Genomic DNA, 20549 nt, shown 5'->3' on the forward strand with positions numbered 1-20549 from the left:
GTTTGGTTTCAATGAATACTCAAATTTCATTTTGTGCTTGTGGAATACTTTTCCAAAAGCTGTTCCGTGACAGAAATGATGGTAGAAAGGCCATGTGCAAATCCAGTGTCGAAAATTGGCGTTCCTGTATGATTTTCATGAACATGGGAAAAATCAATAATTTTCACACACAAATTCTTGGTATGGTCATAGGAAATGAGTAGTGAACTCGCATACATTCGTAACAAGTCATTCTTTTGAGTGAATATCATGTACATTTTCTTCACTTCTTTCAGAAATTGTGCGAGAACACTCATTCCAATTTCGACTCGCACCTCTTCGTCATATCCTGAAGGAAGGAAAAAGACTTCCATAGCATTCATGAGAGTCTCTGGTGTAATGGTTCGTCCCCAATGTCTATCTAAATATTTATATGCTTTTTGAGTCCGATCATATATTTTGGCACCACTAATTCTCATTCCTAAAACATGTTGATAGGGATATTTTGACTCTTCTTCTAAAATCTTTTCAGGTGACGCATCTTCTCCATAGGTACGTTGTCCCATTTTAATGTCCATGACATTTGGAGTTTCCATACTTGCTGTAATGTCCTCCAGTACCAAAAAATCTATATGCTTATATGTCGTATTTACAACAGCAAGAGGCTCCTTCACTCCTCGTAATATCACATCTCCATTGCTGGTATCCAGTGTTTGAAGAGAAGTATTAGGGCTAGTACTCGTTAACGATGCAGCATGAAAGAAGGTAGAATTCAAAGATGAGCTACTTGATCTCGTTAGAGAATCAATTGATTTGTCTCCCAAATCCTCTTCCTCGTTTGCAATAAAAGCTCTAAACACTCCATAATATTTTGGAACGAACGGCAGTAAATAGGGAGCTTTTGCAATTTGCTTTTCGTAAAAGTGAACCTCAGACCATGAACGTTTTCTTCCAGGTTGAATTGCTTTAAATATTTTACCATCTCGAACCAGTAAAGAGAGTTCCTTCTTTTTACGTGTTCCGTGCCCAGCGACTTGAGTCTCGGAAGCTTGTAATTGTTTGATATCAATTGGATAAACATTAATTTCTCCGTAATCGGTTTGTTCTTTCATCATGACAGACGCTGATGACCAGTGGTTCGTTCTATTATGATGAGTCAAATGTTTGTAATGCTCCTCACCTCCTAAATGTTGATGATGCCTGTGTAGGTTTGAAAGATGTGGCATTGCTTCGGAATCATGTTTCTGTTGTATCAAGTACTTCTTTTTCTTCTTTTTCGGACCGCCTTTGTTTTTAGAAATGGCCAATGTATTTTCTTCGTTATCATCATCATCATCGGAAGAAGTTACTACATCATCATTCAAAAAATCATCAACGCTACTACTATTACTACCACTTGCTACTCGTTGATGTTGTTTATTATTGTTGTTACTACTACTCAACTCGTCGACGCTGCTTGTACTTCCGCTGATAACAAGTGAAGGCTTTTTGGTTTGTTCCGTACCTTCGTTGCTGTTTAACGAATTGTCCGTTCCGAGCATTTTTTTAGTTTCGTTAATAGATGGCTGACTTTGAAATAACAAAAAGGTCACTCTTACGGATTTAACTCGACATGTCGTCACGAAATTGTTACAACTCGTACTCAGAGAGAAACATCATTCTCATTCATCAAAAGGATCTTCCACTCGAGCACTTGTCAATCTCAATAATTCACAGACATTGTTTCTCAAGTTATTCGTCAAGGGATGATCAAGAATTGCCTTATTCGTGGTCGAGTTGTATTTGAAAGCTCCATAAAATTCATAAATTCGAGGTAAGAGTTCGCCTCTTCTCCATTTAGCGCTTCCAAATAATCGACATCGTGGGTGATTACAAGTTTTCAAGTCAATCACATCCTCAAAGGTCCAATCATGAGGTTGACCATTGTAATGATCGTATTTTCCTTGTAAGGTATAACATAAATTATGAGTAAAGTCACAAAACTTGTCATAATCAACAATAATGTCATGAAAATAGAGACGGTAACCTGATTTGAATTTGGCAGTTGTGGTAACACTATCTTCCCATTTTCCATGACATTGTGTTAAAATCAGGGTAAAATCTGTCAAATCTTGTTGATTTTTGAAATAGTGATAAGTGAAATTCATAATGATGTCAATCCAGCCATTTTCAACAATATCATACTTTTCTTCTATATTCAATTTAATATCAATATCGATATATAATCGAAATGCATGTTTGGTTCGTAATTCTTCAATATACATTTTTGGTACACTTGATGATAGCTCTTCATGATGAATTGATTTTTCCCAAGCTTGTAAATATTCATTATATATGTTCTGAGTCCTAAATATAATATGATAATGTCCACCTCGTTGTGAAACATGTGTTGGATGTTCCAAACAAAGTACAAGATTCTTTTCATTGTGTTTCAACAGCCATTTTTCTAATTCATCTTCAGGTGTATAATCTTCAATGCATTTTCTTGCTTTCACTTGATTAAATACAACTCCAGAACTTCCTACCGTCGATGTAAATGTATTAGAGGAATGATTAGATGGTTTTTTGATATCGGAATAGCGTTTGACATTGGGAGAAATTTTGAGTATTTCCATAGATGCTGAATTTTTTCCATCCGTTATATTTTTCCTTGAAGATGATGATGATGTATTGGAGGATTGAGAATTTGTAGAGCTCGTTCCACCTCGGGATGGTTTTTCTTTGGTCGGCATGAATTGATTTTGTTGTTATGATCACGAAATATTTTTTTTAAGTTTTAAAATAATTGGTTGATTGAAAACGAAACACTGTTGAACTTGAAATTCAACTTCAGGATGTAACGGCGTTCGTTGTTTGTTAATTGTTCGTTTTTACAACATTTCTTTGATCTATGAAGATCCAAGCAAACTTGGCTTTGGTTCTTGACATTCTGTTCATAACGCTGTAAGCTCAACCAAAAACATTCTTCACTTCCGAATTTAGAAGAAATCTTTAAAAGTAGCAAACAATTATTAACACGAAATAAATTGACAGAATCTTGATGGGATGTACTCGTCGACCTCACTCTTCGAGTCCATCACATCCCAAGATCAAGTCCATATCATTCTCTCGGATCATCCCTTTCATCTCTCTTCACACGAACAATATTATTTTCAATTATTAAAATTCAAAATCAACACTCGACCTAAACGACCCTTTTCTCTACACTTCAAAGAGTATGGCTTGATACATAATGAACATTCTTTATTATTTCAACATGGTCATCAACCACGTCATTCATCATCTTCCACGTGGAGTCACAAGAATTCTTCACATCCCATTTCACTTCCCCCTATTCGCATTATTTATCATAAATATTCAGACGCTCGACGGAATGAAACGAATAATTCAAGTACTATTGGAACAAATACATCAGGTTCGAAAGGTCATTCTCAACACAATCATTCGATTTTAAAATCTTTTAATTCGACCACCACCACTAGAAAAGAACAAACATTCAAATTGCATCAACCCACCAACATTGCAATTTCTCATCAACATGAATGTATTATCGTATCTTGCTCTTGTAACGTGATATTCTTTGATTTGTATTCAAAATTGTTATTGCAAGAATCTCCATTGTGCCCTTTCAATATCAAATGTTTATGTGTTGAAATGTTATTCCATTCTTTATCAAATGCCAGTCATAACCAACATTATGGAGATGCCTTAATTGTGTCCTGTGAAGATCAATGTATTTATAAATTTGAGCTCTCCAAACTCAAGCCTAACACGAAGAATGGAGGAGTATGGTCCAGTAACAGACGAGAGTATGGGTCGTCTCTGATTCACATTTCAAAACCAATTTGGAAAACTGGAATTCCATTTTATTCCGATGGGTTGACTCTAGCTCCGTTGCAATCCTTCTCTGATCCCGTTGGTCTCTCCTTGTGTTATCCACATTTGAATGGTCATCCACAAACATTCACTCGTGACAATCCCTTGTCCAATGAAATTTCTGGAATTTCATGCAGGACTTTACTCTATGTTTGTGATTTTGGAAAGGATTGTCTCAAAGTGTTGGACACTTCCAATGGTAAAGTCATTCAAGTCATTGATGAATTAGTTATAGCTTCACAATCCTGTCCATTGCGAAGTGGTCCAAGTTCCATCTCATCGACGCACCATACTCAGAGATTGTTTCAAACTCCCATTTTCAATCCGAAATGTGTCCAATTATTACAGAATGGTCATTTACTCTTGTTTCAACATGACGGCGATGAAGCACGAGTCGGTATCTTTCGACAAGATCATTCCACGCTCCATCTCGTTAAATTATTGAGTTCAGAAACGTGTGCGGAAGAATTGTATTTTCATGGACAGAATGCCTTACTAGTGGATCAAGTTTCTGGAAATTTATTGGTATGTGAGATGTTTCCTCATAGAATTCGAGTCTATGATCCAAAGAATTATAGCCAATTGAAATGTTATGATTTTGAACGAACCATTAAGGATCCCAAAAAGATGATGTTGAGAAATGATTTACATTCGATAGAGGGAGGATGGGGAAATGCTTCTGGAAAGCCACCACGAGTACCAACTGGCATGTGTTTGAATGAATGGACTGGAGAGTTGTTTGTGTTGGATCGAAGAAGTGCTCAAGTTCATATTTTTGTCTAGACAGCATGCAAGTTCCAAGTTCCCACCAATCTTTCAAAAATTGTGGATTTCTATTGGATACTTCAACACCTATCTTTCAAACATGTCACGCTTTCATTCATGTATGGATCAAGTTCTAGAATTTAAGTATCCATGGCACTTCCTATAAATACTTTTCACTTTCAGCTTGATTTGTAAACAACAAAAAATTAATTCAGCATTTAGCAGTTCATTACCAACAACCAAAGGCAACCAAATCCAAACGAAAATGATGCTCCCAGTGACTCTCCACGACGATGCCATGCATGCTTTCCAAAGTATGAGAATGGGAAAGGGTGATTTCAAAGACTGCAAATTCCTTGTTTTAAAGAAACTAGATGGCACTTTCATTCTTGACCAAGAACTCAATTCCCAATGTAATACTTTATCCGATTTAGCTCAGTCACTTCCTCACAATGAAACACGCTTCATTTGTTATCATTTACATTTTGAAATGCCAAAAAGTCAAGAACAAGCAGCACGAGAAGGCTCTCGAACGAAATTAGTGTTTGTTGTGTGGTGTCCACCTGCAACCTCGGTTCGAGAGAAATTCCAATTGGCTGCCACCACAAAAACTGTGAAAGACAAGTTGAATGGAATTTTCGTGACTCATCATGCATCGAGTAAGGCTGATTTGGACGAACAGCAATTCATTGAACGATGTTTGACCATTATGAAATAATGATGAACCTTAGACCCTCATCATGAACACTTGTACATAAAAACAAACTCTTCCAATTATTAAACCAACTTATGATAAACACGTTTGTTCCGGGGTTCCGTCGAGACACACAAGTTCCTTATTGTGATTGAGATTTCCATTTCTTTCAATTTTGAGAGTGCATCGTGAACTTGAATCTTCTACAAATAAAAAAGTTAGTACAAACTTCTCTCTTCAACCCTTTGAAAATGCTCTCCGAAGATCACGAAGATTTAACCTGTCCCATCTCGAGAGAATTATTACAAGATCCCATTGTAGTGCCGTGTTGTGGGAGAGCCTTTTCACGTGAATCTTTACATACGTACTTTGGTCATGCTTCCGAGAAGACTTGTCCATGTTGTAGAGCTGATTTGAGCGAGTTTGATGAACAACAGGCTCCGAAAAACGTAAATTTAGCCTCTCTTGTAGAGATGGTATCTCAGGAGAAACCATCAGTTGAAGGAACACTATCATCAAATACGAATGAACCACGAGCCAAGTTTGGTGCTGAAGCCGAGCACTTGGTCGATAGTGATGATCATGATATTGGAGTGGCCGAGCTCAAAATCTCCGTCAATGACTCGACTCTCAATCCAAAACCAACACTTTTCATTGTGTTGGCCGATGTCTCTGGTTCCATGCAAGGTCGACCTTGGCAACAAGTATGTGCCTCGTTGAAACATATTGCTCATCAGAGTTTTGAAAATCCAGCTGTGATTTGTCGAATGGTTGCCTACGAAAGCAGCGCCAAAGAAATTGATATGAGTGGAAGTTTGACTCAAATTATTGGTCGAATTGAGAAAGCATTTACAGGAGGAGGAACTGACTTTGCAAGTGCATTCACAACAGCCTGTTCGATCATTAAAAGAGAAAGTGGTAATCAAGGAGCAGGAGCTGACGAGTTGCCTTTTGGCCATGTCGTCATTGCCTTTTTGACTGATGGCCAAGACCAGTCGTGTGTTGGTAAGCCAGGTGGTATTGATTATCTTCGTAGAGAGTTGGACAAAGTTTATAGAGGCGATTATGTCGTTCACACTGTTGGATTTGATAACAATCACAATTTGGAATTGTTGGATGCTATTAGAAAAGTTGGTACTATGGAAGGAGCTTATAGATATGCAAATTATGATGACAATGACGATGTGATTTGTGGAAAGCTAACATCAATATTCGATACTGTGAGCTCATCAAGTACCATTTCTGCTGAAATTACCTTACCTGAGGGAATGTCAATTCTTTATGGAAACTCGGGAGGAAATGACTCCAAACAGTCAGGTCAGAACACATTTATTGTAAATATTCCTGTGAATCAGTCAGGTCAAGGCTCCATCACAAGATACATTACTTGTGTACCAGAATCAGACAAAACTGTTCAAGCTGAATTACGAGTTTCTGGAAGAGATCCTATTCAACTCAATATTTTGCAAACCAGATGCCCGCAACGATTGAGATTGAGATCTCTTCAAAAATTGGCGACTCATCACGTGGATCAACTTGCTGCACAAGCTCTCTATTTGGCAAGTGTTGACAAGAAACAATATGGAGACACATTATTTGCATTCCATTGTGAATTGTTGATTCGATGTGCTGCGTCCTTGAAGGGATTGGATCAATTATTGACTGACAAATTGACAGTCATTGAAGCCGAATTGCAGAAAATTAAGCTTGGTCAAGCTGTCAACAAGAATGTTTTGAATGACTTGAAATTTTCAAGCATGTTCATCGTTAAACAAGCTCCAGAGGCAGAAGTAAAGACAAAGAAAGAACGTAATAGAACTGTACAGCCACCAAAATTCAAGAGCGCCGCCTCAGGAGGAAATGGCCAAATCTCCAAGTACAATATCAAGAAAATCCATTATGTACATGGAAAGAAACTCTTTTCTAAACTTCACACAGCAGTTGTTCAACAAAAGAGCAGTGAATTTGAGAATTACTTTGTTCAAGAGAACTGCATCGCATTGATCAATGAGAAGGATCGTGATGGAAACACTGCTTTACATCTTGCCTGTATGAAAGGTCATGTTAATGCTGTAAAGATTCTGGTTTCCCAAGGAGCTGACCTTACCATTACCAACAAGGACAATCTTACAGCATTAGACTTGGCAATCATGGCAGGTTATGATCGTTGTGTGACATTATTATTGGATCACAACGCTCCAACTGCTGCATCTAATGATCAACTGATGACCTATGTTTTCGATAGACATTTCTTTAGAACTGCCACCATACTGTTGAACAGAAAAGTTTGTAGAATTACAAATGAGATTCGTAATTTTGTCGATGGCAAATGCTATGACTGGATTGAGCAAAGAGAGTCAGCTTCTGTCTCCAATGAATTTCTTGATATGGCTATCCGTAAAGGAAATGTTGAGCTGTTTGAAAAATGTGTGCAATCAGGAATTACTCCAGACGTTTATCACATGTATTTAGCAATGGATTATGGACAACTTGGGATTTTCAAAACTCTTGCTAAAACTCTCAATGTCAATGATATTGTAGGATACGAAGGAAATTACGAATCACTGCTATTTGTAGCTGCCTCTACAGGAAAATTAGATTATGTCAAAGTCTTGTTGGAGCATGAAGCAGATATGGACTGGAGAAATGTGAATGGCAACAATGCACTCTGGATTGCTTGCTGTAACAATAGAATTGATGTAGTGGAAGCACTATTGGAGGCAGGTGCTGATCCAAACACACAAAACAATGATGGAGTCGTTCCACTAATCTCATGTGCTCAGCGTGGTTCTTTCGAAATTGCCGAGATTTTAATGAACTATGGAGCCCAAGTGAACATTCCTAATAAGAATGGTGACAATCCATTGATTATTGCATGTAGAACAGGTCAAGCTGAAATTTTGGAATTATTCTTGACTAAGGCTACTGAAGAAGATTTGCAATATTGTGCCAAGATTGATGGATTTAATCCCATGTTCTCTGCTGCTGAACAAGATAGAGCTGAATGTATTTTAACTCTTCATCGCTATGGAGCAACTGTGAAGTGTAGAACCCGGCCTGACAACCAAATCATTCCATACGCTACCCCTCTTCACTTGACTGCCCTCTATGGGTGTGCAAATGCTGCAAAAGTTTTACTTGATTTGGGAGCCGAAATTGAAGCTCAAGATATGGCAGGTATGACACCTCTTCACGTGGCTATGCTTCGTGGCAATTTGGAAGTTGTCAAATTACTCATTTCTCGAAACGCTAACATGTTCGCTCTAGACAATGCCGGAAATATGCCTGGAGCTTACTGCCAAGATATTAACCCAGACATTCTCGTGGATCCATTGTATCCTTTCCTTGTTAGAATTTCTCATGGAGATTATGGTTTGCTCGAATCCAAGTTTATTGATCTCTTGAGAAAGCATGGTGTTTTACCAGGTTTTTTGCAACCAGGTGAAATCACTAATTTGAGAGGCTTAACAGCAGGATGTGCTCTTATTGAAGCTGTCATTCATGGAAATGTCAATGCTGCTAAAGCTCTTGTCGAATTGGGTGCAGAATCTTCCATTAAGGACTCGTTTGGTATGACAGCACGAGATTGGGCAGAAGTCATTGGAGGCATGATGAAAAACATCATTCCTGGATCTCCCAATGCTGAAATTATGAACAGACTTTCATTGATTACAGGCAAAGACAAACAATTAGTAACACTCATTGGAAAACCACCTCAACGAGGAGACTTGGAAATTGTTACGCCCCGCATTGATGAATTCTTTGAACCCTCCTCTGAAACTCACGAAATTACTGTAGTTGAACCTCTCAAGATTTGTGATCATCCAAAATGGGTGGGAGGAAAGAATGTTTTTCAAAATGAAATCTTTCACATTAAGAGACAAATTATTGGACACATTGCAAGTGGATCCAGTATTTCACCAAGAACCTGGGCAATCTTGTATCTCATTGCTGGAGACACCGCTGCGATCAATATTTACAATTCTGCTCCACAATCGTTCAACTTTGAAGAAACACCCAAATTTGAAGGAGAGTCTTTCATTTTCGAATCCAAAGTGGACAGAACCAAATTCGAACCTGGCTCTATCATTTGCTGGAACCGATTTGTGGTCTCTAATTTGAACTGGAGTATTCCAAAACAAGGAACCTTATTCTTGATCAAATCCAAGAAGCATGGCGCTAGGGTAGCTCAAAAAGTTGTATTTGGAACCAATGCAAAATTCAAGGTCACGCATTGGTATAAGGCCGATTCTACATGCATTGCTCAAAAGAATATTCGTGTATCATGCTTCAAGATTGACGATACTGACAACAAATTCAGACTTACCGATTCGCCTATTATTATTGAACTTGAAGAAATTGAGGAATAATAACACTCAGTTTGAATGTGTACAGCTTTCAATTGAAATTGATCAAACCTGTGGACTGTGAATAAAAATAATCGATTGTCTAAGGGTCTCGTAACTTGTTCAAGCAGAATTCCAAGTAAAAATCATAAGGTTCAAAATAATGAAGTCCCAAAAAGCACTCAATCGTTCTGTCTGTCAAACGAAATGCACCACAAAGATGCCATGATTTTGAATGCAATTTGAAATCTCCTTCATAAGTCTCTCTCGTGGTTTCTATTTGACTTCGAACCCACAAGATTCTACTTTTGAAAAAAAAAATTGAACCTATTTTCGGTCCTGCTTCTAAAAAAAACGTTTTCGCAAAAAATTTACGGGCGAACACTTTTTTCAAACGAATTGAATCATTATTATAAATAACGAAGAAGAATCATCATGGCTTTTAACGGAGGAACGAATCCGTATTCATCTGCTGATGTGGATCCATACGATTATGATTATCAACCAGTAAGTGTTTTTTTGATACAACAACATGGAGAGAATATTCAAACCATCCACACACCAAATCATCATCAACAATAACAAACCGAATCTTTTTTGAATACATCACCACTCCCGTTTATCATCTTACCATCACAATAATAATGATCGGGTGATGACCTCCTCATGGACCATCATTACAACAACAACAGCAAGGAAACGTGGGAACCTATACCAATGCCTATGCTCCACCAGTTTTGAGCCAACCTGCTGATATCACTGTTGACCAAGGTATGGACAATGAAGCTCTCAGACTTAAAGCAATGGAACTTGCTCGTAGAGAGGCTGAATTGGAAAAGAGAGAACGAGAAGTTCAAAATTTAGAGCATATGCCTGTCAAGAAGAATTGGCCACGTTGTTATCCAATTGTATATCACAGCATTGGTGAGATACCATCCGATTTTCTTCGAAGAAAAATTGCATATATGGGATATATTTCATGGATGGTTCTTTGTGCTGTCATGTTGTTGAACGCCTTTACTGCATACATTACTGCTTTCTATCCAGCTGCTGGACTTTCGAAAGAAGTCTCAACCATGACCATTGTTCAATACTTGGTCATCTCTACTGCCATGTTCTTTATTGTGATTCCTGCACACTTTTTCCTTTCTTATTGGCCATTATATAAGGCTATGGAAATTGGAGCTATTCCAAGATTTATTTTATTCTTTATTGGTTATGCAGTTGCAATTTTGTTTTGTGCTATTGGTTGTGCTGGATATTTGACATACGGTTTCAGCGGTATTGTCACTGCCATTTATTATTTCCCAACTGGTACAACAGGAAGTATTCCAGCATTTGTATGCAACTTGGTGATGGCTGTAATTTGGTTTGCAATGATGATTGACTTTATTGTCATTTTCATTTTGGGAATTAAGGTCTTCAGAGCTCTCAAGGGTTCTTTGAATAAGATTAAGGAATATGGTACTGGCTTGGTACAACAAGGTGCTGCCACTGCCATTAGCGGTGCTGTTAAGGTTGGACTCTCTGGATCGAATAACCAACAAGTTTAAACAGGTGTGACATGAAATTTTGATTTCCATCAGTGTGAATCTTTCTATAGCGTGTACTACACGTGTACACGCACATAATATATATACTCAACACATTACTCAATAATTATTGTACATTTTGCATAAATAATTCCAAATAACCAAAAAAACCTTCCAATTTCTGATAAATCAGAGACTGTGTCGATTGCCTTAATGACATGCCTTCTGGCATTCGAGAGAGCAGTTTGGGTAATATTGTGAACAATCTCAGTAAGTGATGCAATCCATAGATGGTAGAGGCAGGAACTGTGTCGTCTTCGTCATGATTCCTGGAGCCACCCTTCTTGGATTTTCGTTTCCTTTGTTCTTCGTCGAATTGTGCTTCCTCCTCAGGATACAACAAAAAGTTCTCACAATAATTATCGAAATAGTTCACAACTCCATCCATCACACATTTGCAAATATCGTACTCTGTATCTGGAACCTCTTGTTCCTCCAACTCTTTCAAATAACCTTCAACAATGAGAGCCACTGTTTGATCCTTATTCAATTTGTGAAGTTTCTTTTCACTCCTCACTTGAACAAAATCCTTATACAATTCTTGACGAATGAATTGAGGTAATTTCAACGAGGTAGATTCCTTAGAGGTCTGTGACGAGTCTAAAGTCTGTGTATTGTCTGAGCCGAGACTACTCTCTTCTCTCTTTCGTTTTCCGCTCGCTTCGTCACTTTTTCCTTGCTTGTCCTTCTCAAAATTTGTAACCTTTTCATAATCGTCTGCATCGTCGTCATCATCATCATTTGCTTTATCGTTTGGATGATATGGCTTTCCGGTGGTTTCCAATTTTTCAAGCTTTGGTCGAATATTTCCAGATTTCATTCCTAATTTTTTATCATTGAATAATCGAATTTCATTGCTTTTTGAAAACTTCAAAAGTCGTTGTTCAGCCTCTTCAAAACTCAAATCCTCTTCTTGGGACATGTGATAATAGTGAAGATGAAGGGTCTTGTTTTCAAGATCCACCGTTCCAATCTGAAAGATTTTTTTTATCATCATCAATGATATCAATGATCCACAAAATCATTCCGATCATTCCAATGAATTATTATAAATTATTATAAATTATCATCATTAATTTTATCCATTTTAAGAAAAATTCATTACAAGGCATCAAAAAAAATATATCATCCTTTCCATCGACAAGATCATCCCAACCCACCTTGGATCTAAAATAAATCCCGACGTCTTCCTTTCGACAAAACACAAAATCACCTTCCGCTAAACTTGGTAAATCTTCTCGTTTCATTTTTTTCAAGCCATCGTCATTTTCCCTTGAATCAATTTTTGCAAATGAATTGGTTCTTATTCAAATCCCAAGTGGTCATGGTTATTGGGAGCCTCAAGAAAATCCAATGCATTCAACACCCTTATAAAATGGATATTTAGAATTCCGTTTGGCAATGAGCTGGAACGGACAAGTTCGAACGATAGGTCTAAAAAAGTCAAGTGCAATTTATTTGCATCTCGCGCCAATGATACCTTACATCATGTTTCAATGTTTGAAATTCAGTGATTCTGGGACCACAAAGATACCATTCCACACTGTCCGTTAATTGTTGTTTCATACACCATGGAGAATCTGTATTTGTCGATAAACTCCTCTGTTACAACAACAGAGAGATGCACTTCGGACTCGTGTGTTTGTTTGGTTTTGCGAATCCAATATTCAACAACAACAATTTCAACAAAAAAAACGTTCATCTCTCGATTGTCATTTTGGAGAGAGACAATTGTGTTTAACCAACTGCAAGCTTTCAGTAGTTCTTTGTGATAAACTGCGTCGGCGCTGTCAAGCTGTCAGTTGTTATCCTTCAATATCTTAAAAAAAAGTCTCACACACGAGAGTGTCATTCTGCCTACTCGAAACAACACTCTTTCACACACAACTAGTACGCATTCCATCCTCAGCTTCCTTTTCACGTGTGTTTATCTCGGCATTTCCTTGTTATTTCTTTCACACATCACACTCGACAACAACAACAAATTTCACACAAGACTTTCTCAATTTTTGCTCCAAAATTCTTTCAAAAACGCAAAACCAATGGTTGCTTCCTTCAACGATAAGAAACGAATCATCGTTCCAGATGACATTTCTCAATTCGATATTCATTTCGAAGCCATTTTCGATCATGCAGAAACTTTTGCTTGTTTCACAAATTATCTTTCGAATCAATGTTTAAATAGTGAATGCAGTGATTTCCTACAGAGTGTGAATGAATTTCGAAAGATTAAACATGAACGAAAACGATTACAAATGGCTACGAAAATGTACGAAAAGTTTATGGCAGATGCTTCGAATTCACAACTCAATTTACGAAATGATTTTAAAATGAGAATATATAAGGTGGTCTACCCGAATAGTCAGCAAATGGCTCCTTCGAACAGTGGTGCCTCATTGGACCAGTTTTCAGTGAATGAGCAAATCCACAGTGACGTTCAACTGCCAACTGTCAAAACGGCAAACAAAAATACTCAATCTTCGCGGAGTAACAGCAGTGGCAGTGGAGCAGGTGTTGGAAGAAATAGTTTGGATTCAACGAGTAGTAGTAGTTCGAACTCTTTGACGAATGGTTCCGCAACAGCAACTTCACTCGAAGCAAATTCATCTCCAATTCCGTTGCATGGTTCAACTGTCACTTGTCCAAAAAATTTATTTGATGAAGTGGAATCCTTAGTATTGCTTCAATTGAAAGAAAATCATTTTGCAGCCTTCCTTTCCAGTGAACATTTCAAAAACTTTCTCAAAAAACAACCTCTTCAACTCCTCTACGAAATTGGAAGTTTGAAAAGTGACAGTTTGCTTCAATTTGTCGAATCTCTCTCTGAAACCATGAAATGCGAAAATTTTACACTCCACGACTTTCGTTTCATTAAGAAACAATTCTCAAATTACGAGCCTGACGAATGGGAAATCATTGGCAGCAGTCAACATCACAAATGTTACATGTCAAAACGAACCTACGATATGGGAGAGAGTGTTGGATTAAGTTTTTTCAAATTCGATGTGACTTTCCCATTCAGTGCCAAACAAGTCATGAATACTTTCTTTGAACAGGAATATCGATATGAATACGATGGAGAATTGAATCGAATTGAACAATTAGCGTATTATGAAAAGAAAATTTCCAATAATAATAATAATCATTGGAATTCAACAACAAATTCGGTGAGTCCTCAGCAACAACCTCAACAATCTCAACATTCATCCACTCCTTCTTCACCTACAACAAGTAATTCTCCATCCTTATTGTCGAGTCCTTCTCATACATTGAATCATCCATCGACCTCTACCACAAGCACAACCACGACAAGCACAACAAGTCATGTAAATGCAACTTCCATTCTATTGGCAACTTCTCTGACTCAGGAAATTTATAAATTGGTGTGGCCCTTCAGTCCTCGAGATTTTATTGTATCGTCGAGTGGATTGTATGATCTCGGAACGAAAACGTATCTGATGGGAAAGAAGAGTTGTTTATCGGAGAAGGCGAAAAAACCTGAAAAGAATGTAGTGCGAGCGTTTTCATTTGGTGGATGGGCCTTTAAGGAAATTGATGACAAGACCACACAATATTCTCAAATGTTTTATATGGATTTGAAAGGAAATATTCCCAAGCCCATTATCAAGTCTATATTGAAAGATCGAGCCAAACACTTTATGAAAGTGGGAACCAAGTTTTTAAAGCTCAATGAGAAGAGAGGTTTTATTTGTAATCAAGATAATTTTATGTGGAAAACCATTGAAGAGAATGGAGCAATGTATTTGTAAATACTAATAATGTGGAATCTATTGGGCCTTTGTTAAGCTCTGCCATGCAACAAAATTACAATAAATGATTCACAAGTTAAAATTTACAAGCAATGTTTTGAAACATGCCATTTCACCAGGTGATAAGAATTTAATGAATTTTAGTGTTTTATTTAGAAAGTTATTATTGCAGTAAAATTAATCCAAAAGTGTTTGTTTGATATGTCCCTATTCCGATTGGATATTTAATCAATATATCTCTTTTTAAAGACCTTTCCAGTTTCATAGTCCTCAGCACTGACACTGAAGAATGGAATGAAATCAGTCTTGTTCAAGGTTTCAGCATCAAATTCTTCCATTTCTGCACGAACCCACAAAATATAAGGACGCAAGTATGCCACATCATCCTCAACCTTTGTCCATTGTTCTTTTGGAAGACGTTTTTGATTTACAGACAAGTCGAAGGCACGAGCAAGACGTTTTTCACGAGCACGACGAACTTCCTCTGGTAATCTGTTGAGGGCCTCAATAACGACTGGATCTTCATCATTGAGAATGTCATCATATAATAAACCAAAAGTTTCATAACGCATCGACTTTCTGTATTGGATTGTGATGAAACGGTCAACCTTTTCCCAGAGTGAAAGGTCAGAGTATGGAATTTCTGTATACTTGGTCCATGGGTTTTGAATTGGGTAGCTGTTGTGGTTGATGAGTGTGTTTAAGAGTGGAACCAACGTTGTTGTTAGTGTTCATATGAAGATGTAATCATACACATGTTCCAAAGGATGACAATGAATATGTGGGAGAGTGCATACACGAATATTGTACGGTGTATTCCCAAATCATACGGTTGTTGTTGTTGTGGTTATGATTGTAGCGATGACGATGAATTAAAGTGTTTAATCCAACAAAATTATATCCGAGAGCGTGTTTGTAGAAGGGGATTTTTCAGAAAGAACCAGTATTAAATATCATCATCCAAATAATTGAAACATCAATTTTCCAATTCATCATATTATCATCAATTTTCAGTCCGAGTCGGTAAGTTACTCTCTTCTCAGCAACTCCACCAGAATACTTACGCTTCATACACATTGAATTCACCTCTCTTCTCAGCAACTTTCTGAGTCTCTACAGTGCTCGTAATAGACGATGGGAACAAAAACTTTGGAAAGTAGTTCTTGTTGAGAGCAACAACTTCAGAGAGAAAACGGTAGGCGGTAGCAGCAGATCCACGAAGCATTATTTTTTTAGGACTTTACAAAACAATGGCTTTCAATCCTTGGCATCCAAGTACTGCGGGCTGTATTGAGAGATGTGACCCTGTTCTAATCAGTTAATTCCCAGATCTGTTATGAAGTGCTAACAAGAAAAAGGGATCATCACAAGTTAATAATGATTCGTTTCAAGATTTACGACTTCCAGTTTTTGGACGACTAAATTCATAAAAAAAATGACGCCAAAGCCCAAAGTGCTGGGGGTGGCTGAAAAGCCTGAAGCAGCCAAACAAATCGCAACAATTTTGAGCGGAAACAAATTCAAAAAGAGAGAAGGAAAATCCAAGTTTAACAAAGTCTTTGAGTTTGATTATAGGATGAACGGACAAGTAGTAACCATGTGCATTACCTCGGTGTTGGGCCATTTGATGGAGTTGGATTTCGAAGGTAAATTCCGATCATGGGCTTCTTGTGATCCGATGGTTTTGATGGATGTTTCAACACCAGTGATACGTACTGTTCCAGAGAAACATACAGATATTGAAAAGAACCTTGAAAATGAAGCCAGAAATGCAAGTAAATTAATATTATGGCTAGATTGTGATAGAGAAGGAGAAAATATTGCATTCGAGGTTGTTGATGTTTGCACACGAGTGAATAGAGCTCTATCTATTGACAACAATACAATTTTAAGAGCTAGATTTTCAGAATTTACGCCAGCAGCAATTAATAGGGCAATTAGAACTTTGGAAAGGCCAAACATTTTGGACAGTATGGCTGTGGATGCTCGACAAGAGTTGGATTTGAGAATTGGAGCAAGTTTTACTCGATTTCAATCAATGAGGCTACAAAAAAAGTTTCACGGTTTACCAGGAGATGTCATCAGTTATGGACCGTGCCAATTTCCTACTCTTGGGTTTGTGGTCAAGAGAGATTTACTTATCAAGAATTTCGAAAGCGAAAAATTTTGGACCTTAAATTGCTGTCATGACATGGGAGAAGAGGGAAAAGCGCAATTTCTGTGGAAGAGAGGGCGATTGTTCGATCACTTGTCCTGTCTTATACTGTACGAGTTGTGTGTTGAAAATCCAACAGCAACAGTCACTCGAGTAGACAAAAAGAGAAGAACCAAACAACGACCAATACCTCTCAACACAATTGAACTCCAAAAATTGGCTTCTCAAAAGCTGAGAATGAGCTCACATGACACAATGAAGGTAGCAGAGTCATTGTACAATAAGGGATTCATCAGTTATCCTAGAACAGAGACAAATAATTATAATCAATTTTCAGATGACGATTTGAAAAATTTAATTCAGGAACACTCTTCAAATCCAATTTGGGGGCAATATGCAGCAGACTTGCTGAACGGAGGTTATCGAAAACCAACCAGTGGCAAACAAGACGACAAGGCTCACCCTCCTATTCACCCTCTCAAAGGATCTTGTCAGGCTCCCGATCAGAAAGAACAAGATTTGTACGAGTTAATATCAAGACATTTTCTTGCATGTTGCTCTCAAGATGCATTGGGATCAGAAACTAAGGTTCATATTGTCGTTGCTAACGAAGAGTTTACCTGCTCTGGATTGATGGTTGAACAAAAGAATTATCTCGAGATTTGGAAGTATGACAAATGGTCAGACAAGAGCATTCCAGTATTTCAACAAAATCAACAATTTGTTCCCACTTCACTCCTGATGGATGAAGGCGAAACAAGACCGCCACCACACCTTTCTGAATCAGATCTCATTTCGGCCATGGATTCTAATGGCATTGGAACTGATGCTACGGTAGCTCAACATATCAAAACCATTCAAGACAGAGGATATGTGATCAAGAGAGGCAACCGATTTGAAGCAAGTAATTTAGGTATAGCACTTTTACAGGGCTATGATCTAATTGGATATGAACTGTCAACACCTAATCTGCGAGCAAAAATGGAAAAGGATATGGTGTGCATCAGTCAAGGTCAAATCACCAAAGATGCCGTCATTAATCAAAGCTTGGCCATGTACAAACATGTATTCATGCAAATTTGTAAATCAGCCCATTTATTGGACAAGGCTGTTCAACAACACTTCAAACCCATCGGAGAATCGGGTCAAAGTAAGGTCTTGGTGAGATCTTTCTCAATGTGTGGCTGTGGGAACAGCATGGATTTGAAGGAACAAGATGGACATCGCTTTTTATTTTGTAAAAATTGTAAAGAGGCATACAATTTGCCAAGTAAGTGTGAATATGAGAGCATTTCAGATCAGTGTCCGCTCTGTAACTTCCAAGTACTGAACGTCACGACCCAGAAAAGCAATTACAACATCTGCCCAAATTGCTTTAACAATCCACCGGATTTAGAGAATGCAGGGGCAGAAACTTATGTCAATGGATTTCGATGTTACAACTGTACTTTTCAAGATTGTAAATACTCAAGGAAGAAAGAGGCATTTGTAAGAAACTGTCCAAAATGCTCCAAGAACATGGTAGTCAAACAAACGAAAGAAGGAAATTTCTATATTGGATGCAAAGGGTTTCCAGCATGCAGAACTTCTGTTTGGATGCCCAAATCCATTACAGGAGTTGAAGCAACTTCTGAGAAGTGTTTGAACTGCAGTACAAGGTCAGATTCTGTATTCAAAACCAAGTTCAAAATTTCCAGAGATGGTACATTTCTTCCTTCTCATATTCAGTCAGAACATGTGACATGTGTTTTTTGTGACAGTGATTTTAACGAGATTTTTAATATCAGTCTTAGTGCTCTTAATCAGAACGATTCCAATAACGAACATGGCTCTGTTGCCATCTACAATAACACCACCTCAGGAAGATCCAGAGCAGCACCTACCTCGCAGACAAGAACCTCTCCTCATGCAACAACATCACGTACAGCAACTACCCTGAGAAAAAGCCCATCAAACACAGGTAACCAAATTACCCTTGACAAAATGCTTGGCAAAAGAACTGGTAGGGACTTTGGGAGTGGGTCACCCTCTGGACATTCATCAATGCCCTCTTCGACAGGATCACCAAGCAACACCTACAACAGGTCAGGTGCATCTGTCAATGCTTCTAAAGCTCCTCAACACATTCAACGTGGTAATTCAAATCAAAGCGGAAGTGAGGACAAGGTAAATTGTCCTCATTGTGGAGCTCTTGCAATCAAACTTGTATGTAAGAAGGCTGGTGATAATCAAGGAAGGCAATTCTGGAAGTGCCCCAACAAGGATGGTGATTGTCCAAAATTCTTCCAATGGGCAGATTAAAGAGATCATTTGTTCTCTTGTATGCTTAATAACCACATCTACTCTCGTACTGTTGAAATTCTGTTTCCTCTAGTTCATTGAGAACATGATTACTCCAAATATCTCACAACCGTTAAGGATTGTTACTTATGACCTCCACAATACCAGTTAATTGAGGGCAAGTTTTTCAAATTCGTTCTCTCGTTCACAGAAATCCAGGTACATTGACAACAATAGCTGGAAAAATCAGGAAAGTCCTTTTCTTCAAACCCTTTTTTCACAGTATCTGGATAATTGTTTCTGAAAAATAGATAGTTCACATCGGGTTTCCATTTCTTTCCATCAAAGATGGCGACTTTGAAATCGCATTTCATGCATCTCAAGTCGTTGCATCGCTTAAAAGTCGTGAACGAATTGATTCCTAAACTATCCGAGTGGTTTCCAATGAAAACTGTTGAGCATTTTCTTGGAGTTTGCACAACAGGTTCATGATGTAACGTTGTATGGTAATTTCCCATATTGTTGTGAGGTGTTGTCAAAGCTGAGGAGCTGATCTTTTGGGGTGCCTGATGATTTCCTACATTGCTTGGAGAAAGAACCTTAAAAGCATTAACTTTGGAGAATGAATTCTTTTTCTTCACAAGAGGTGATACAGGTTCCTCCAATAACTCATTCATGATCTTATCTAGCTCGTGATGGTCTGAACTTTTCCTATTGGTCGGAGAATGTTGAGAAAATGGACTCAGATGCATTGGTCTCTTAAATGAAGACTCTCGTGTGAGAGGTTGAGCCTGGGCTGGTGGATAATTGACATTATTATTCAAATTGGAAAACAAATTATTCTTACTATTTCTATGGGATGGAGTGACAGTACTGATTATTGGAGAAGATGAAACATTTCGTGAGATTTCCTCAATTTTTGTTGTCACTGCTCTTTGAGGAGGAGTTGGCTGACTTGAGGGTCTCTCAATAATTTCCTCAATCTCGTCCATCAACTCATCCAAATCATAAGCAACTGCGTCCGAAGATGTATCCGAATATGTTGGCATGGTCAAGTCTATTCTCTCGATACGGATTCTATTCGGATTTGGC

General features: G+C 37.9%; 11 protein-coding genes across 11 annotated transcripts; 6 read left to right on the forward strand and 5 right to left on the reverse strand.

Annotated features, from left to right (window-relative positions):
* Positions 1–26: 26 nt before the first annotated feature.
* On the reverse strand, positions 27–1520 carry C9374_005347 (uncharacterized protein; the record flags this gene model as incomplete). Its single annotated transcript, XM_044695087.1, has 1 exon — positions 27–1520. The coding sequence occupies one exon, from the start codon at positions 1518–1520 to the stop codon at positions 27–29; it is 1494 nt and encodes a 497-aa protein (XP_044547824.1).
* A 120-nt stretch (positions 1521–1640) lies between these two features.
* On the reverse strand, positions 1641–2711 carry C9374_005348 (uncharacterized protein; the record flags this gene model as incomplete). Its single annotated transcript, XM_044695088.1, has 1 exon — positions 1641–2711. The coding sequence occupies one exon, from the start codon at positions 2709–2711 to the stop codon at positions 1641–1643; it is 1071 nt and encodes a 356-aa protein (XP_044547825.1).
* A 313-nt stretch (positions 2712–3024) lies between these two features.
* On the forward strand, positions 3025–4638 carry C9374_005349 (uncharacterized protein; the record flags this gene model as incomplete). Its single annotated transcript, XM_044695089.1, has 1 exon — positions 3025–4638. The coding sequence occupies one exon, from the start codon at positions 3025–3027 to the stop codon at positions 4636–4638; it is 1614 nt and encodes a 537-aa protein (XP_044547826.1).
* Positions 4639–4885: 247 nt separating this feature from the next.
* On the forward strand, positions 4886–5338 carry C9374_005350 (uncharacterized protein; the record flags this gene model as incomplete). The annotated part of the gene is made up of 1 exon (XM_044695091.1): positions 4886–5338. The coding sequence occupies one exon, from the start codon at positions 4886–4888 to the stop codon at positions 5336–5338; it is 453 nt and encodes a 150-aa protein (XP_044547827.1).
* A 227-nt stretch (positions 5339–5565) lies between these two features.
* C9374_005351 (uncharacterized protein) lies at positions 5566–9684 on the forward strand (the record flags this gene model as incomplete). The annotated part of the gene is made up of 1 exon (XM_044695092.1): positions 5566–9684. The coding sequence occupies one exon, from the start codon at positions 5566–5568 to the stop codon at positions 9682–9684; it is 4119 nt and encodes a 1372-aa protein (XP_044547828.1).
* A 411-nt stretch (positions 9685–10095) lies between these two features.
* Positions 10096–11213, forward strand: C9374_005352 (uncharacterized protein; the record flags this gene model as incomplete). Its single annotated transcript, XM_044695093.1, has 2 exons — positions 10096–10167; positions 10353–11213. 2 exons carry the CDS (start codon positions 10096–10098, stop codon positions 11211–11213), a joined length of 933 nt encoding a protein of 310 aa, XP_044547829.1.
* A 106-nt stretch (positions 11214–11319) lies between these two features.
* C9374_005353 (uncharacterized protein) lies at positions 11320–12499 on the reverse strand (the record flags this gene model as incomplete). Its single annotated transcript, XM_044695094.1, has 2 exons — positions 11320–12225; positions 12413–12499. The coding sequence occupies 2 exons, from the start codon at positions 12497–12499 to the stop codon at positions 11320–11322; spliced, it is 993 nt and encodes a 330-aa protein (XP_044547830.1).
* A 795-nt stretch (positions 12500–13294) lies between these two features.
* C9374_005354 (uncharacterized protein) lies at positions 13295–15022 on the forward strand (the record flags this gene model as incomplete). The annotated part of the gene is made up of 1 exon (XM_044695095.1): positions 13295–15022. One exon carries the CDS (start codon positions 13295–13297, stop codon positions 15020–15022), a length of 1728 nt encoding a protein of 575 aa, XP_044547831.1.
* A 224-nt stretch (positions 15023–15246) lies between these two features.
* Positions 15247–16247, reverse strand: C9374_005355 (uncharacterized protein; the record flags this gene model as incomplete). Its single annotated transcript, XM_044695096.1, has 2 exons — positions 15247–15700; positions 16087–16247. 2 exons carry the CDS (start codon positions 16245–16247, stop codon positions 15247–15249), a joined length of 615 nt encoding a protein of 204 aa, XP_044547832.1.
* Positions 16248–16457: 210 nt separating this feature from the next.
* On the forward strand, positions 16458–19478 carry C9374_005356 (uncharacterized protein; the record flags this gene model as incomplete). The annotated part of the gene is made up of 1 exon (XM_044695097.1): positions 16458–19478. One exon carries the CDS (start codon positions 16458–16460, stop codon positions 19476–19478), a length of 3021 nt encoding a protein of 1006 aa, XP_044547833.1.
* A 122-nt stretch (positions 19479–19600) lies between these two features.
* On the reverse strand, positions 19601–20506 carry C9374_005357 (uncharacterized protein; the record flags this gene model as incomplete). Its single annotated transcript, XM_044695098.1, has 1 exon — positions 19601–20506. The coding sequence occupies one exon, from the start codon at positions 20504–20506 to the stop codon at positions 19601–19603; it is 906 nt and encodes a 301-aa protein (XP_044547834.1).
* Between the last annotated feature and the right edge of the window lie 43 nt (positions 20507–20549).

This window comes from Naegleria lovaniensis (genome assembly GCF_003324165.1).
Source record: "Naegleria lovaniensis strain ATCC 30569 chromosome Unknown tig024, whole genome shotgun sequence".
NCBI classification, from domain to species: Eukaryota; Heterolobosea; class Eutetramitea; order Acrasida; family Naegleriidae; genus Naegleria; species Naegleria lovaniensis.